The 18,549-nt window shown below is 38.9% G+C and overlaps 1 protein-coding gene across 10 annotated transcripts in view; it reads left to right on the forward strand.

Annotated features, from left to right (window-relative positions):
• The window catches only part of KIAA0319L (KIAA0319 like), a 249,023-nt gene that overhangs the window by 37,014 nt on the left and 193,460 nt on the right, over window positions 1-18,549 (forward strand). For all 10 annotated transcript variants that reach the window (XM_058303906.1, XM_058303910.2, XM_004472229.4 and 7 more), the window contains exons 4-5: window positions 13,526-13,769; window positions 16,574-16,672. In XM_058303906.1, the coding sequence (XP_058159889.1) occupies window positions 13,526-13,769; window positions 16,574-16,672 (343 nt within the window). The remainder of the gene's footprint in view (window positions 1-13,525; window positions 13,770-16,573; window positions 16,673-18,549) is intronic.

Here is an 18,549-nt window from a genome sequence, read left to right on the forward strand (position 1 = left end):
CACTAACTGTGTGCCAGGTACCATTCTGAGTATTAGCCTTTTAAATTCTTACAACAACTCCAGTGAAGCACTGTTACTGTCCCTATTTTAAAAATGAGAAAACACAGAAACAGGAAGATTAAGGATCATGGCCAATGCAACAGAGTTAAAAAATGGTAGAACCAAGATTTGAACCTAGGCAGTCTGAGTCTATTCGGTCTGTCCTCTTAATCCTCTTAGTGTAGGCAGGACTTCGGTTGAAGAGGAATTTTGAGAGCTAAATGTCAAAAACACCAGTAGAGTAAGAAGAGTGATTAGTAAGTTGGGAAATGAAAGCTATGATAAGCATTAAAATGTAATACAGCAAGATGGCAAAGGCGAAGTTTTTGCAAAAATGCAGAAGAGAAATGGTTTGGAATTGGCTTTGGAGAGGAGGAATAAAGAAAATAACAATTTACCTTCAATCCTGAAGTATGGGAAAATAACTATTATATTGCAGAGATATATGGGAAACAGAATCATCAAAGGAGAATGGGCTTATAGTGAAGGACAGGTGGTCATGGTTGGGTTGGCTTCATGGGCATGTGACCTGTGCAGTTGTACAAATTCTTGCATTTAGAAAAGCCCTGCTGTCACTGTCTTAAAATTCTCAATAATTTTTCAATAAGGTGCCCCATATTTTCATTCTGCATTGGATCCTGCAAATTTTGTACCTGATTCTGCAGGAGATACAGGGAACAATACTTAAAATGACTAGAATATAGGAGACTAAAGGCTTTGAGTGTCAGTCTCTCCAAAGATGCCTCTCAAATTTTATAAATATAAGCTGGATCTAGCACAGAGACTAGCCAAGGAGTCCCACTTAAGGCAGGATCTAGAAGGCTTCTCTGAGGAGGTGACTTGTAAGCCGAGGCCAGAAGTAAGGAGGGGACTGTCCTGTTTTCTACTGTTCCCTGCAGTTCCTTACACAGCTCATGCCTCTCCTAGAATGTAATAGTTCGTGCTGGGACAATGAAGGATTGGATAAGAAAATGCCTCTCTTGACTTCAAGTCCCTTTCAACCTATAAGAGCCTCTTTGATTGTGTAATAGAAGTTCCAGATCATTCAGTGTAATCATTGGGAGAAAGAAAAGGATCTTAAGTCTTACAGTAGAGGGAATACCTCATTATGCCAATAACAGTTGTAATATGGTAAATGTTTAACAAATGGCTTTTCCCTAAAGAAGTAATAGCAAAGACCTGGGTTTTAGAGGTTGCCAGTTTTCGTGGTGTAAATATTCTCACCATGACCATTTGAGAACTACCAAGGTGAAATTACTGAATGTAGAGTTGTGATACTCAGTTGGCTCTTATGATCTGGTGTGAGCTGGCTCCTGCATACTACAGGATATTTATAACCAGTGAGATTATAAATGGACCTGTAAAATTAAATGTGGTAGATTTAGGCCTGACAGTCTCCTGAAAGATGGTGAAAACTGAGGCCTCACAGAATTCATGTGTACCTGGAAGGAAGATCCTGAATAGGACCTTGTGTTGGTTGGGAGTTCTTTTTCTTCTTGTGTGCCAGTAGTGGGCAGGGACAATAAATTGCTGTTAGTGAATAGGATCTCAAGAACTTTGTAATCTAACATGATGAGTGAGTGGACATGGAGGAAGGAATATTGAACTTGAACTATGATCTCTGAGGTGGGAGTGGGCTTTTTTTAAAAAAAGATTTATTTGTCTCCCCCCCATTGTCTGCTCTCTGTGTCCATTTGCTGTGTGTTCTTCTGTGTCTGCTTGTATTTTCATCAGGCAGCATCAGGGATCTGTGTCTCTTTTTTGTTGTGTTATCATGCTGCATCAGCTCTCTGTGTGTGTGGCACCACTCCTGGGCGGGCTGCGGTTTTAAGTAGGGCAGCTCTCCTATGCAGGGGCCACTCCTTGTGCGGGGGCACCCTTATGCAGGGGCATCCCTTTGTGGGCCGGCACTCCTTGTGCGCAGCAGGACTGCATGTGGGCCAGCTCACCACACGAGCCAGGAGGCCCTGGGTATTGAACCCTCGGACCTCTTATATGGTAGGTGGATGATCTGTCTGTTGAGCTGTATCCGCTTCCCCCGGGAAGTGGGCTTTTGCTGCAGATGGTCTTGCACAGAGGCATTACATAGTTTGGTATCACATGTTGAGAAATGTAAGCATTACTAAAAATTGGGGCAAAGGCTCAGGATCCAGACAAGTTTTATTTGGCCTAATACACCATGATTGGGGCCATGAATAGCTCTGGAAGGATAGTAAGATTATCTTGTGCATTCAGAGTAGTTAACTGGTAGACATTTCTTTTGGGAGAGAACTCAGAGTTCAAACTTCTGCTTAAAGCCTTTGGGAAAGGAAGACAAATATATACACTACCGATCTCCCAATTAGGGATGCTGGCTATCAGCACTAGTTTCTAGTTTGTACTGTTTTCACTAAGGTAGGTCAAGCAACTCTGTGTCCAAAGTGGGAAGAAATTGTATCATAAAATGTCTTGCCTGAAAATGCTTGCAGAGCTGCAAAGGCATTGGGTTATCAGAATACATTTTTCATTCTTATAGAAACACAAATATGTTGTAGCCAACAGCAGGGTTGTGGATCTTTTGCAGTCCCAAAACTAGAAAGGAATGTCTCCAGTTTATTCCCCTTTTTCTAAGAGGGAGAAGTTTGTATTGTTTGACTTAAACCCTATACCCTTTCTAGGCCTTGAACCTTTGAGTTGTTGTTAGGGGATAGTGAAGGCTTATTTTTGGTACTAGAATTTATGCAATACAGGCAATTAAGCAATTAATTGTTGCCAATTCTGCTTTGTGAAAGGGGAAGAAAGGAGCGCTTTCTTTGAGTCCAGGAAACGAAGGTTTAATTTGATATACCCATATGTACCAATTGGCTTTAGGAAGACTGTGTCATTTCCTCTCTCTATCATCACCATCTCTCCATTTCCAGTCAATCATCAAAGCATTTCAGCCCCTAGGAAACCAGTGGCTTTCTGTGGAACAAATGACTGAGAGGATAAATGAACCAAGCACCTGGATACCTCTCTCTTTTTCATTGAGGAGAGCTCCTGAGCTTACCTCGTACTACCAGATAGAGGCAGGGGGCGTGGGCAGCAACAAATAACCTTGCATATCCAAGATCAGAAACCCAAGCAGGGAATGGGCATAGCTCAAGCACTTGGGTGCCTGCCACCCACATGTGAGGTCCAAGGTTTGGTTCCTGGTGCCTCCTAAAGAAGACAAACAAGTGAGCAGACAATGAGCAAAAACAATAAGAAAAAACAAGTAAGACAACAAGCAAACAACGAGCAGACGAGGAGCAAAACCAAAAATGAGCAGGGAGTGGATGTGGCTCAAATGGTTGGGTGCCTGCCTCCCACGTGGAAGGTCTGAGGTTTGCTTCCCCGTGCCTCCTAAAGAGAAAATGAGCAGACAATGAGCAAAAACAATGAGCAAAAATGAACAGACTGGGAAGCGGACTTGGCCCAATGGGTAGGGTATCCGTTTACCACATGGGACCCTGTGGTTCAAACCCGGGGCCTCCTTGACCCGTGTGGAACTGGCCCATGCGCATTGCTGATGCATGTAAGGAGTGCCCTGCCTTGCAGGGGCGTCCCCCGCGTAGGGGAGCCCCTCGCGCAAGGAGTGTGCCCTGTAAGGAGAGCCACCCAGTGCGAAAGAAGGTGCAGCCTGCCTAGGAATGGCGCTGCACACTGGGAGAACTGACACAACAAGATGACGCAACAAAACGAGCCACAGATTCCCGGTGCCGCTGATAAGGATAGAAGCAGTCACAGAAGAACACACAGCGAATGGACACAGAGAGCAGACAAGGTGGGGGGGCGTGGGGGAGAAGGGAGAGAAAAAAAAAAAAAAATGAACAGACTGTGTGCAAACAATGAGCAAAACAACAACAAGCAAACAGACAAGGGAGCGGTCTGGGGGTGGGCAGAATAAAAGAAACCCAAGCCAGGTTCTGTTTGTCCTGACATGTTTTTGCTTTGTTTTGGTTAGTTTATAGTTTTTTTTGTTTATTTTTTGTTTTTTCTTAGTTTTTGCCAGGGGTTCATTTCTTTTCTGGTTATTACTCCTTGACAAATTTGGAATTCCTCATGACCTAGTCTTTCCCGGAATCTCATTCTTAGTTGTTTGAGCAGCAGATGGCTAAATATCTTTCCCAAAAATTTTTTAGCCCTAGGCCCCCTTTTAGACCTCTGACCTTGGTAATTTGTATGGATTTCTCACTCCTCAACAACCTAGGCTTTACCAGTCTGTCTGTATGCATATATTGACTAAGCACTCCCTTGACCCCACTTAATCTTACATGAGGGGCTTATTGCATCTAGGGAAAAACTGAGTAGCCTCTTGTGTGTATGTGTGACAGAAATCCCTGCAATCATAATATTCTTTTTAAAAAAAAAAATTAGTTCCTAAACCATAGTACCTTTTTCTTATTTATTTTTATAATTACTTACTTTCTTCTCTATTATCTTAAAGAGTTCTGGATCTTTAATCTACTTACCTGGTTTTTACTATATGAAATGAGTTTGAAATGTGTTTATTGGATACTTTATAAGCTAATTCATGAAGCAGGAGGTGATGAGGATTTTGGTGTGAGTATATTAACAGATCCTTGCTAATGGGAAGAACTTAAGCCATGGGGGGAAAAAGTCTCAAAATCAGCCATCCCTTAGTTTACATGGGCAGGCTGTCATCCCTACCCTTCTCCCCATTCCTGGATGACCTGACTTTCTCAAAGGAGACTCCGAAAGGACTTAGCTTTGTAACGACTACAAAAATAAACCATGCCATCTTCTTCAGCCTCAGCTTTTGTTGCTGAGGATTGGGTTGCGGTGTGTCTATAAATCCCACTGACTTTGCTACTGTGGGGATCTCTTGCTTATGCCGGCAGGAGGCAGGATACAGGAAGACATTATCTTTGCTCTGGTAAGATTTTGTTTAGTGACAGTGGTATGTTTTGTTTTATTTTAATAAAATTGTATCTCAAAGTGTGTTGAAAGCTGAATTTTTGTGAATCATTCTTTAATATAAGTGGACATGTGGGTAGCATGTATTTTACCAAAGAGAGAGACCCCATATGGACTGTTGTGATACAAGGGAAACATTCCGTGTGTGCTTTGTAGACTCTTACTCAAAATGGAATAGATTGTGATAGTAGATTTTGCTTTGTTATATTGAATTATGGCATTAATTGCTGGGACTGACTTGCTTGATTTGGGGAGGGTAGCCTCAGAGCAGGGATAGGAGGAAGAGATAATAAGAAGATGGAGAAGGGGAGAAAGGGAGAGAAGGTAGGAGGGAGGGAAGGAGAGATGAAGACATTGAGATAAAGAAGGATAATGTGGATTTAAACCCTTCATCATTCTGAAAAAAGCTTCTTTGAAGAAGAATCAGGTATCCACCTGGGGTATGATTATATAACTTATGGTTTGTTCAGAATTAGGTTAGTTTTTATGATTTCTGTCAAGCGTCAGAAGAACTCACCCAAGGAAATTCTACCCAAATCCCTAGGCCTGACCCTATCCCAATCCCTAAAAATTTTCAGTATAACTTCTTAGTTTCTGAAGCAAAATAATTTGTTCCATGCCTCTTCCACTGTTGCTTTAAAAATAAAAATAATAAATAAGCTGTTGCTTTAAAAATAACCTATCTAGAATAAAATTTCTACTTTTGGAAATGTATTCTAAAGCAATAATTCCTAAATAAAGAAAAAGCTTTACACACAATGATGAGATACTCTTTATTTAACAAGAAAAGTGGAAGCAAAAAGTGTCTAATAAGGGGAAAGTGGACCATTGTGTAGCCATTAAAAATGCATTTTTAGGTGTATGAATGGCTCTTTTGATATTCTACTTTCTATTCTAGGCACACTGAATATTTGACCTTCCTTGGACAACATAACTTTTTAAAAACAGCTTTACTGACATACCATAAATTTCACATTTATAGTATACAATTTTAAGTTTTGACATGTATATAGAGCCATAATTATCACCACAAAAAAGGTAATTACCTTAAAAGTTTTCTCTTGCACCTTTATTATCCCCCCCTTTCTAATCCCTTCCCTTATACCAAGGCATCCACTGATCTGCTTTCAGTCACTATAAATTTTCTAGAATTTTTGTGTAAATGAAATCATACAGTATATACTCTTTTCTTTTGAACATCTTATTGAAGTATAATTTACATGCCACAAAATTCACTCCTTTTAAGAATATAGTTAAATGATTTTAGAAAGTGTATAGAGTTGTATATCATTACCATAATCCAGTTTAAAACCCTTCTGTCACCCAGAAATGTTCCCTTGGGCCCATTTGCCCAAAAGTTCCCTCATGTCATTCCCACTTTCAGACCAACCCTACACCACCATAACAGAACTTCTGTCTGTATGAATTTGCATATTCTATTTATTTCATATAAGTGAAATCACACAGTATCTGTCCTTTTATTTCTCTCACCATAAGTGAACTCTGTTGTGAGTTTGCTACTTTTTAAACTGAGTGCATTCCTTCATCATGTGTAGCTTAAGTGGCAAAAATGTGAATCCTTATTGACAAGTTTGGAGAGGACCGAGTCTGAGGGGAAAAAATTAGGCAGGAATAGAATCCTCAGAAGCAAGGAAAGCACAGTTAGGGCAGGTCTAAATCTGAGTAAACTCTGCTCAAATCCTTGACTAATTCATCACACAGGCAGACTTGCAGGGTATTAGATTTAAAAAGCAGCTGTAAGAATTACACAGAAATGTCAGTTGCTGCATATTACAGGAGAGACAAAGTTTACAGTTCAAGTCCAGATAAGTACTAAGGAAAATACCCAACAATCCTAAGAAAAGCACAGTAGAAATCAGAGTCACTGCATATATATTAGATATAGGCACACCTTGGTTTAGTGTGCTTTGTAAATACCGCATTTTTTACAGGTTTGTGTTAAGCCTGTATTGAGCAACTCTGTCAGTGCCATTTTTCCAACAGCCTATGCTTACTTCAAGTCTCTGTCACATTTTGGTAATTCTTATAATATTTCAAACTTTTTCATCATTCTTCTACAATGATCTGTGATCAGTGATTTTTTTTAAAGATTTATTTATTTCTACCCCCCACCCCTACCCTGTTTGTACTTGCTGTCTGCTGTCTTCTTTTTTTTAGGAGGCACTGGGAAATGAACCTGGGACCTCTCCATGTGGGAGGGAGGGAGGCACCCAATCACTTGAGCTACCTCTGCTCCCTACTTGTGTCATTGTGTTTCCTTGCTGTGTCTCTTTATTGCATCATCTCACTGCATCTTGTTGTGTCAGCTCTCTGTGCCAGCCTGTTCCGTCAGCTTGCTGTCTTGCTTGTCTTCTTTAGGAGGCACCAGGAACTGAACCCAGGACCTCCCATGTGGTAGGTGGGCACCAAACTGCTTAAGCCATATCTGCTTCCCTTATCAGTGATTTTTAATGTTACTATTGTCATTGTTTTGGGATGCCATAAACTGAGCCTATATAAGATGGTGAACTTAATTGATAAATGTTGGGTGTGTTCTGACTGCTCCACCAACTGGCCATTCCCCTGTATCTCTCCCTCTCCTTGGACTGCCATATTCCCTGAGACACAACAATATTGAAATTAGGCCAGTTAATAACCTTACAATGGCCTCTGAGTGTTCAAGTGAAAGGAAGAGTTGCATATCTCTTACTTTAAAAAACTAGAAATGATTAAGCATAGTGAGGAAGGCATGTTGAAAGCCAAAATAGGCCAAAATCTAGGCTTCTTACATCAGATAGCCAAGTTATGAGTGCAAAGGATAAGTTCTTGAAGGAACACTTGAATGATAAGAAAGTAAAACAGACTTGTTGCTGATATGGAAAAAGTTTTAGTGGTCTGGATGGAAGATCACACCAGTCACAACATTCCCTTAAACCAAAGCCTAATCCAGATCAAGTCTCTAACTATCTTCAATTCTGTGAAGACTGAAAGAGGTAAGGAAGCTGCAGCAGAAGAATTTGAAGCTAGCAGTAGTTAGATCATGAGGTTTAAGGAAAGAGGCTGTCTCATTAACAGGAAAGTGCAAGGTGAAACAGCAAATGCTGATGTAGAAGCTACAGCAAGTAATTCAGAAGATCCAGCTAAGATAATTGATGAAGGAGGCTACACTAAATAACAGATCTTCAATATAGACAAAATGGCCTTATATTGGAAGAAGATGCCACGTAGGACTTGGATAGTTAGGAAAAGTCAATGCCTGGGTTCAAAACTTCAAAGTTCAGGCTGACTCTCTTGTTAAAGGCTAATGTGGCTAGTGATTTTTAAGTTGAAGCTAATGATCATTTGCCATTCTGAAAATTCCTTAAGAATTATACTAAATCTACTCTGCCTATGTTCTATAAATGGAATAACAAAGCCTGGATGACAGAACATCTGTTTACAACATGGTTTAGTGACTATTTTAAGCCCGCTATTGAGACCCACTGCTCAGAAAAAACAATTCCTTTCAAAATGTGACTGCTCCTTGACGGTGCACGTGGTCACCCAAGAGTTCTGATGGATATGTACAATGAGATTCATGTTGTTTTCTTGCTTGCTGATAAAACATCCATTCTGCAGCCCATGGGTCAAGGAGTCATTTACACTTTCAAGTCTTATTATTTAAGAAGGATATTTCCTAAGGCTATAACTGCCATAGATAGCGAGTCCTCCCATGGGTCTGGGCAAAGTAAATTGCAAACCTTCTGGAGAAGATTAACCATTCTAGATGAAATTAAGAACATTCATGATTCATGGGAGGAGGTCGAGATAATCCACATTAAAAGGAGTTTGGAAGAAGTTGATTCCAGCCCTCATATATGACTTTGAGGGGCCCAAGACTTCAATGGAGGAAATAACTGTGGATTTGGTAGAAATAGCAAGAGAACTAGAATTAGAAGTAGAGCTTAAAGATGTGACTTAATTGCTGCAATCTCATGATAACACTTTAATGGATAAGAAGTTGCTTCTAATGGATGAGCAAAGAAATTTTTTTTTTTTTTTTTGAGATGGAAACTACTCCTGGTGAAGATACTGTGTGCATTGTTGAAATAACAACAAAGGATTTAGAATATTACAAAAACTTTAGTTAATAAATCAGTGGCAGGGTTTGAAAGGATTGACTCAGATTTTGAGAGAAGTTCTACTGTGGGTAAAATTCTATCAAACAGCATTTCATGCTACAGAGAAATCTTTCCTGAAAGGAAAAATTAACAACTTCGTTGTGACTCCTTTTAAGAAATTGCCACAGCCACCCAACCTTTGGCAACCACCATCAGTCAGCAGCCGTCAACACTGAGGTAAGATCTCCACTAGCAAAAGTATTTTGACTTGCTGAAGGCTCAGATGATAGTTGGCATTTTTCAGTAATGAAGTATTTTGTAATTAAGTTATGTGCATTGATTTTTTCAGGCATAATTCTATTGCACACTTAATAGATTACAGTATAGTGTAAACATAGCTTTTATATGCACTTAGAAACGAAAAAGTTTGTGTTACTTTATTGTGATATTCATTTTATTGAGGAGGTCTGGAACTGAACCTGCAATGTCTCTGAGGCATGCCTATACAATGACCAGTATTTAAGCAAAAATTACTAGACATGCAGAGGAACAGAAAGGAGTGACTCATACTCAAGGGAAAAAGGTAGTCAATAGAAACTAATTCCAGGTGGATTCAGCTGTTACAGTTAGTAGTCAGTGACTTCAAAGTAGCTATTATACATATGCTTAAAGAACGAAAGTAAAATGGTTTTGTGAGCGAACCAGATAGGGAATTTCCAAAAAGAAATAGAAATGATTAAAAATGGAAATAGAAATCAGAGGACTTCCACTTATGGTGGCATGAAGGGGTTGGTAAGTCCTTTTTGTGGCAAAAAGTATAAAACTGGACAAAATTGTCAAAAACACATATTCAGGACACTAGAAGCACAACAGAGACAGAAACAAATTGTGAAGTGTTCGCTGGTTGAGCTTCAAGTAGAAATAGTGGGAGTCTCTGTTCTTTCCTAGGGCTTCTTCCATCTTCCTGCACCTCTACCACTGTAGGTAAAAATAATTTTTTGTAATTTTACCAGTGTGAGGCTGGACATTAAAACCAAAACGTTTTCTGCCAGAGGTGGTGGACTTGATTTGGGGCAGAGGGTGTCAACTCACAACTTTGCTATCCCAAGGTGGCAATGCCTAATGTAGTGAGTAGTGGACTACCAAAACTTAATGAGAGAAAATGAGAGCGCCATAGGAAGACTGAGATAAGCTCTTCACCTGTCCCTGGCTGATGGGGAAACTATCCACATGTAGAAGTATACACTGACAACTATCAAGGATTCCTTAGAGAAATTAAAGAACTAAATAAATGGATTACAATAGATATACTATTGTAATGAATAGTGTCCCCCCCAAATTCATGTCTACACAGAACCTTGGAATGTGACCTTATTTGAGAATAGAGTCTTTGCAGGTACAATTAGTTAAGAACTGTGAGATAAAATTATCCTGGATTTAGGGTGGGCCTGCCCTAACGTCAATATCTGGTGTCTTTATAAGAGAGCGCGGGGGGGGGGGGGGGGGGGGGGAGGGAGGGGGTGGTGGAATTTAGATCCAGAGACACTGGGAAGAAGGCTGTGTGAAGACAGAGGTAGTGATTGGAGTTAGGCTGCCACAAGCCAAGGAATGTCAAGAGCCAACAGAAACAGGAAGTGGCAAAGAAGGATTCTCCCCTAGAGCCGTTGGAGGGAGTATTGCCCTGCCCACATCTTGATTTTGGACTTATGACCTCCAGAACTGTGAGAGAATAAATTTCTGCTAAATTACCAAGTTTGTGGTAATTTGTTACAGCAGCCTTAGGAAACTAGAACATGTTCATGGATTGGGGCATAGAATGACCAAAATGATATTGAAAAATTGCAGCAAAGTTGGAGGGCTTAAACTACCTGACTTCAAGACTTATTATAAAATTATAGTGATTAAGGGAGTGGTAATGGTGTAAAGATAGACTAAACCAATGGTATAAAATAAAGTTTTTTTTTTTCAATGTTAAAGGTACATTTTCCATATGACCAGGCATTCCACTTATAGGTGAATGAAAAGATACAGCCATATAAAGACTTGTAGTTGAATGTTCATAGAAGCTCAATTTCTAATAGCTAAAACTAGAATCAATCCCAATGCCCATCCATAGATAAAAAATTTGGTTTATTAATACAACAGTGTACTACATAGTAATAAAAGAGTGAACTATTGATACATACACCAACATGGATGAATAACAAAATAATTTTGTTCAGTGAAAGAAGCCAGACAGAAATGAGTACATGCTGTATGATTCCATTTTTATAAAATCCTAAAAAATGCAAACTATAGTGACAGGAAGCAAACTAGAGGTTGCTTGGAGATTGGGGGTATGAGGAAGAAGAGGGAGAGGGATTACAAAGTAATATGAGGAATCTTTGGAAATGATGGATATGTTCATTATCCTGATTGTGATAATGGTTTCATGTGTGTCAAAATTTATCAAAGTGTACACTTTAAATATGCTCAGTTTATTGTATGTCAGTTATACCATGATAAAGCTATAAAATTTGACAAATACTTGAATAAACTCTCATACTTTGGACATGCAAAATGGTACAGCCAATTTGGGTTACAGCTGACAGTTTCTTATAAAGTGAAACATACATGTATGTATGGCCAGCAGTTCTACTCCTAAGTATTTACCCAAGATAAATTAAAACATGTTCACAGAAACTTTTGTATACAGCTTTACCATAATAGTGAGAACTAAATACAACTTAGGTTTCCATTAATAGGTGAATATATAAACAAATTTTGGTCTATCTCTATAATGAATACTCAGTAATACGAAGAAATATACTACTGATACATAAAATAGCATAGATGAATCTCAGAAACAATATGTTGAGTGAAAGCAGCCAGAAAATGGTATGTATATGATTCCTTTTACATGTGATATAAGAAAATAATATACAGTTACAGAAAACAAATCAGCAGTAGCCTGAACCTGGCAGGTATTTACTGTAAAGGAATGTTAGAAATATTTTTTCTCTTGGTTGTGGTTACAGGGTTGTATATAAATATGTCAAAACTATATACTTTAAAAGGGTGCAGTTTATTTTATGTAAATTATATTTCAATAAAGTAGATTTAAAAAAGATCCATACCACCACTTTTGTTTAGCCGCCCATTACTTCTTTTTTTTAAAAAAAAAAGATTTATTTATTTATTTAATTCCCCCCCCCCCCCCCCCCCCCCCGGGTTGTCTGTGTCTGTTCTCTGTGTCTGTTTGCTGCGTCTTGTTCTTTTGTCCGCTTCTGTTGTTGTCAGCTGCTCGGTAAGTGTGGGCTGTGCCATTCCTGGGCAGGCTGCACTTCCTTTCGCGCTGGGCGGCTCTCCTTATGGGGCGCACTCCTTGCACGTGGGGCTCCCCTATGCGGGGGACACCCCTGCGTGGCAGGGCACTCCTTGCGCACATCAGCACTGTGCATGGGCCAGCTCCACATGGGTCAAGGAGGCCCGGGGTTTGAACCGTGGACCTCCCACGTGGTAGACGGACGCCCTAACCACTGGGCCAAGTCTGTTTCCCCCATTATTTCTTATTTGGATGATTGTAGTACTCTCCTAAATGATATTCCTACTGTTTCCTTCTTTAAACCCATAAACCCATAAGCTACACAGCCACCTGAATGGTCCATTTAAGAAAGAAACTTGATCTTGTCATTCCTCTAATGGCTCACCACTATCTGGCTCCCTAAATTAGAATAAAATGCCTTCTTTAGTCTGGTCTTTGCCTGTCTTTTCTTTTCATCTTCCATTATTTCCTGCCTTTCATTTTGTACTGTAAGAAGAAGGAAAAAAAACCCTGCTTATGGCTATCATTCCTAACACACTGTGTTAATCACATTTCTCAATCTTTTGTTTTGTACACAGTTGTTCACCAGTTCAAACTTAGCTCAGGCCTCTCCTCCTACAAGAAACCTTTATTTTTTAAAATAATCCTCATTTATACTCTCCTTTTCAAGGTAGAGGGATTAAATGTCCTTGTGTTTCTATGGGTCATCATAACTTTTACAGGTATATTTACCATTTTTAATTATTATGTTTTTAGTTCTCTCTCCCCGACTAGATTGTACACTTAAGCACAATGATTATGTTTTATTTATATTTTGAATTCTCAAAGTCTGTCCCATAATAGGTGTTCTATAAGTATTTGTGGAAAGCTTGAATACAAATTAAGTGACAAAATAAGATAAAAGAATACATAGTATGATTATTACTATTTTAAGTAGAACTCTTTGCATAGAAAAAAGTCTGAGAAAATTTATACCAATATTTTAATACCAGTTGTCTTTGAGTGGTGAGATTAATTTCCTCAATATTTTTGACGTTTTAACACTTTTCAAAATATATTTAATGTCAATTATTCAATGAGACATAATCTGAAAAACTGGCTGTATAACTTTTGCCTATTCAAATTAATTTTTGCATTTCTTTAGGACCACAAGGCAGTAACAATTTCCAGTCTCTTAACCACAGACCTGACTACAGAGGTTCCTGGTTGGCAAAAGAATGCATCGGTCCAACCTGAAACTTCAGAAGATTCTGGTACACCTAGCCCACAGCAAGTGAAAAGCCCTGGGATAATCCAGATTTCTACCCCTTTGCCAGTGGCACCCTCCTACAGTTATGCCACCCCTACCTCTCAGGCCTCTTTCCAGAGTACCTCAGCCCCATACCCAGGTGAGGCCTCTGCTCTTGCCCTTGAAATAGGATGGAAGAGTGGAGCATTTGATCAATGTTTTCCCTTTTAGAGGAATGATGGGAGGGAGGCATGACTTTTGAATAGTTTAGGTTAGAGAAAAAGTAATCCTGTCAGGGCCCATGTAATCATTGGATTTGGAGCTCTAGTTGCCTTTCTTAACAGATCTGCAGCCTGTGGAAATTTTTGAGGCTGATTTTCCCAGAGTGAGATTCCACTGAGCCTGAGATTTAAAGGCACAAGTTTCAATTAAATAATATTCAAGTAATTAAGCAGACAGAGGCTGCTGTGAAGAAAGATTTGGATCCATGCACTTATTTGCCTTTTGAAAAGCTGGTTGTAGGTCAGATATTTCTCTTTATGATTTTGACAGCATCTTCATTTTTAAGGCAACCCATAGGAAGAAGATTTATATAGAGTTTATTGCTTTAACAACAAGAAGTCTGTGCTTCACAGGTGGTGTTCTAAAGTATTAGGAAGAAGTGGTTAATGAAGCAAACTAAGTTGATCTTTATCCCCTGAAAGAGCCAAAGGGTGAAGCAAAGCCATTGAAAAGGATTTTTTTGCTAAGTTTTAATTTCTTTAGTTTTCTCTGATACTGATGTAACATGAAATTTTAAGAGTTTTAATCCTGAGACAGCACAGTAATTTTTGAATTCAGATAAAATGCCTATAATTTTTTGGGATAATTGTGAAGGGCTTGGGTTGCACTCTATTGAATAGCTTTTTTTTGGTCCATTATACTATCTTTGAGGATAGTGGCCCATTCTCCCGTTTGTTCTTCCTTCCTGTCTTCCTTCATCACTTGAGAGTTTATTTCTCTGTTTTCTGAACTGTCCAAATGCTGAAGCTTCCATAGGATGGTTTCATTTCTTCCCATGCGCAGTGTCCCCAAGCAGACAAAGATAAATCTCAAGTTTCATATTTGCTTTAATCTGCTAGGCTGCCAAAAGCCAGTATACCAGAAATGAGTTGGCTTTTACAATGGGGATTTATTGGCTTGCAAGCTTACAGTTCTGAGGCTGAGAAAAATGACCAATTTAAGGCATTATTAGATGATGCTTTCTCCCCAGAAACTGGCTGCTGGTGATCCTGGACTCCTTTGTCACATGGTAAGGCACATAGTGATCTCTCTTGGGCTCTCCTTTCTCCTTTGGGCTTCTTTGCCTTCAGCTTCATGCTTCCCTGGCACACTCTCTGCTGCTGTGGCTTTCTCTCTATATTCATCTAGTTTATAAAGGACTCCAGTAAGAGGATTAAGATCTACCCTGGGCTTTGCCTTAATTCATATAACCTAATCACAAGGCCCTTAACTGAACAACCTAATCAAAAGATCCCACCCACAATAAGTTCAAACCCACAAGAATGGATCAGCTTTAAGAACATGATTTTCCTGGGTACATACAGTCTCAAACTACCACAGTATTTGTCTAGGAAGCCCTTCTCACCTCCCATTCTTGAAAAATGGACGGACCAGCCAATTGTTTCCTTTAAACTCTGTAGTTCCTAGGTCTCACATGCCAAATGAACAATTACTGAGAGAGAAATAAGATTTATATAATCTATGGTTCTCAACCTGGTAAGGAGGGTACAATTTTGCTCCCAAAGGGAAGGGACAATGAATATTAGTACAGCCAGAATTGGGAAGGAAGGTTAAGACAATGAGACCAGATAATAGTTTTCTAGTGCCAGGTTAGGAGCTGGCCTTAGACATGGTGTGGGAGTGAGGTTTTAAGTAGGAGAGTGACATGTGAGTGAATATTTTAGAAAGACTAGTGGTGGATGGGTGTTTTAAGAAGACAGAATGGATTGCAGTGGTGAGAGCTAGCAGACAGAAGACTAAGATTTTTGGAGGGAGGTAGATGTGGCTCAAGCAATTGGGCACCTGCCTATAACATGGGAGATCTGTGGCTCTATTCCTGGTGCCTCCTAAAGAAGACAGTGAGCTGGTGTGATGGGCAGGCATGGCAGGCTGACACAAGATGATGCAACAAGACACAAGAAGGAAAACATAATGAGAGCCCTAACAAAAGCAGGGAATGGAGGTGGCCTACGCGATTAGGTGCCTCCCTTCCTCATTGGATTTCCTGGCTTTGGTTCCCATGCCTCCTAAAGAAACAAAGAAGATGAACAGATACAGCAAGTCCAAACAATGAGGGTGGGTGGGGGGATAAATAAAGATCTTAAAAAAAAATTTTTTTTGAGATAATCTTAACTGAGAACAATGATGTCCTAGTCTGTGATTGTAGTAACTGAATGAAAAGAAATTAAGACAGGCCTTGTGATCAACACTTGCTTTCCTTCCAGGAATTATATGTATGTATTTTATTAGAAAGTTATCAGCATCAAGGTGATCCTTGAAATAATAAATTTGAACTCTGTGGAAAGGAGTATATAAAAAGAGCTTAGAGACAGATCATAGTTAAAATACAGTGAAGAAAAAGTAAAGAGAGAAAGGAGGAAAAGTAGAATATTATAGTTCCATGATTACCAAGAGTTTTAAGACAGAGGTAGTGTTAGATGCCAGCAAGGTAAAGGATGAGGGTTGAGAAATACCTGTTAGATTGGTCTAGAACTAGTTCAATGGTAACCTCAAAAGATCTTTTCCAGTGTAAAAGTGGGGGCAGAATCAAGTTTCAAGGGATTAGAGAGTGGATAAAAATGAGAAAATCAAGGCAGTAGCTGAATATCATTTCATGAAGGGAATTTGGGTACAAAAGGAAGGATAGAAATGGGACAGTCTGGATCTAATTTCTTATCTCTTATATGTTTACTTTGTTTCCAGTTATAAAGGAGTTAGTGGTATCTGCTGGAGAGAGTGTCCAGATAACCCTGCCTAAGAATGAAGTTCAGTTAAATGCATATGTTCTCCAGGAACTTGAAGGTAAAAATTCCCTTATATTCTGATAGTGCTTGAAGTTACAATGATATAAATATATGTATATATAAATAATATATATATATATAATATATACACACACACTCCTTGAAATAGTCCTATGAGGATAGGATATAGCATACACCTGTACAAATATTTAAGTCATAAGAGAGGCAATGTTATATCGTGTTTGAGATCATAGATTTTAAGGTCAAGTCTGGGTTCAAATCCCACCTCAACCAGTCATTAGCTGAATGATTTTAAGCAAATTACCCAACTTCTCTGAGCTTCCATTTCCTTCTCAGAAAAATAGGGATAATAATTTCTATCTTACGAGGATATTTTAAGGGTAAAATTAGTATATATAATTCCCCTACTTGAGTGCCTAGCAGATAGCCGATGCTCATTGAATAAAGAGCTTATTTATTAGGGTGTATTATACCTATTTTAAAAAGTGGGAAACTGAGACTCAGGTTAATTTGTTTCTTTCAGTCAAACAAACAGTAAATGGCAGAGGTAGAACCTCAAGGAGAGAAGTTATTTGAGAATATAATGCTGATACAGATTTGTGACTTTTTAAAAAAGACAAACCCAGTGTGATGTAAAAAATTGAAATTTTTACAGTATGAGCATCCCTTTCACCTTTGAAATATATATTTATGTAATCAATGTTTGACTTACAAACACACACATTCTTTAAAGACAGTCTGTATGACATACTTTGATGGTCCCTTCCCTATTCAGGATAGTCTTTCCATTTTACATGTTCACACTTCCAATACAATATTCCTAATTTTTGGGCATAGCATAAAATAGAGAATTTATGCAAAAAATACTGTTCGAGAACCTAAATGCATTCCCTGTTCTGTATTTCTGCCCTTTGTGTGGAGGTTTCCATATCAGTTTATTGCACTTTCCTGTAGAGAAACTTTTCCCTTTCTTCCTCTGGTGGTGAGTTAAGATGAATGGATTTGGTGGCCTTTGAAGATGAAGATGAGGAAAGAACTGCCTGAGTTGCAGTTACTTTTACTCTTTTGTGAAAGATATATTTGGCTGTACTGCATTGTCTTTTCTAACCCATATTTATAGATACACTTCTGTGAGTTAATATCTTGTAGATCAGTATCCCAAAACACATCAGCTCAGAAACAGATGTTTTTCAGCTTTCCTCAGGTTCTTCAGCCTTTATCCAATACAGGAGATAGAGGGTTTCAAACTTTTATAGGTTGGGGTTATTGAGACAGGACCACTCATCTACTCTTCTTCCCCTCATCCCCTTTGGCAGCCCTTGAAGTACCTTTCAGGATCCCTCGAAGATTCAGAGGCTGGGTTTGAAAACCACTGCCCTGAATCATTAAAATCAGCATCCTGTCTAACAGACCTATACTGAGTTGTTCCTACCCTTGGGCAGATTTCTGGGCATAATCCATCCCCTGAGGTTTTCTGTCCTAGGAATATTCTGTCCTTTTTTGAAATTTGGGTTGCTGTCTTAGATATTCTAAGAGTATCAGTTCCCAAACTAGTGTCTGTTTTCTGTGTGGAAAAAATTTCCAACTACAATTGGAAGAGATGTCATTCTTTTGCATCAGTTCTATTTCTGTTTCTTCTTTCCTAATCCTTACCTGTCCTAATGTCTACATATACATTTGTGAGGGTTGCTTGGGGTTGACAGCTGGCCAAAACAAAACTATTATTTTGGGGAGAAAGAATGGTATTAGATCTTATATTTAGGTTTATAAAATAAAATCTGGTCTTAATATGAAGGGTATCTTGGAATTGGATTCTATCTGTTAACTCTTAACTTTGAATTTATGAAATAAGAAAAAGGTAACCCCTCTCTGGTAAGCATTTAAGGTGTTTTGTTTTTCCCCCTTTTGATTAAC

Source organism: Dasypus novemcinctus, chromosome 9, assembly GCF_030445035.2.
Source record: "Dasypus novemcinctus isolate mDasNov1 chromosome 9, mDasNov1.1.hap2, whole genome shotgun sequence".
Taxonomy (NCBI): domain Eukaryota; kingdom Metazoa; phylum Chordata; class Mammalia; order Cingulata; family Dasypodidae; genus Dasypus; species Dasypus novemcinctus.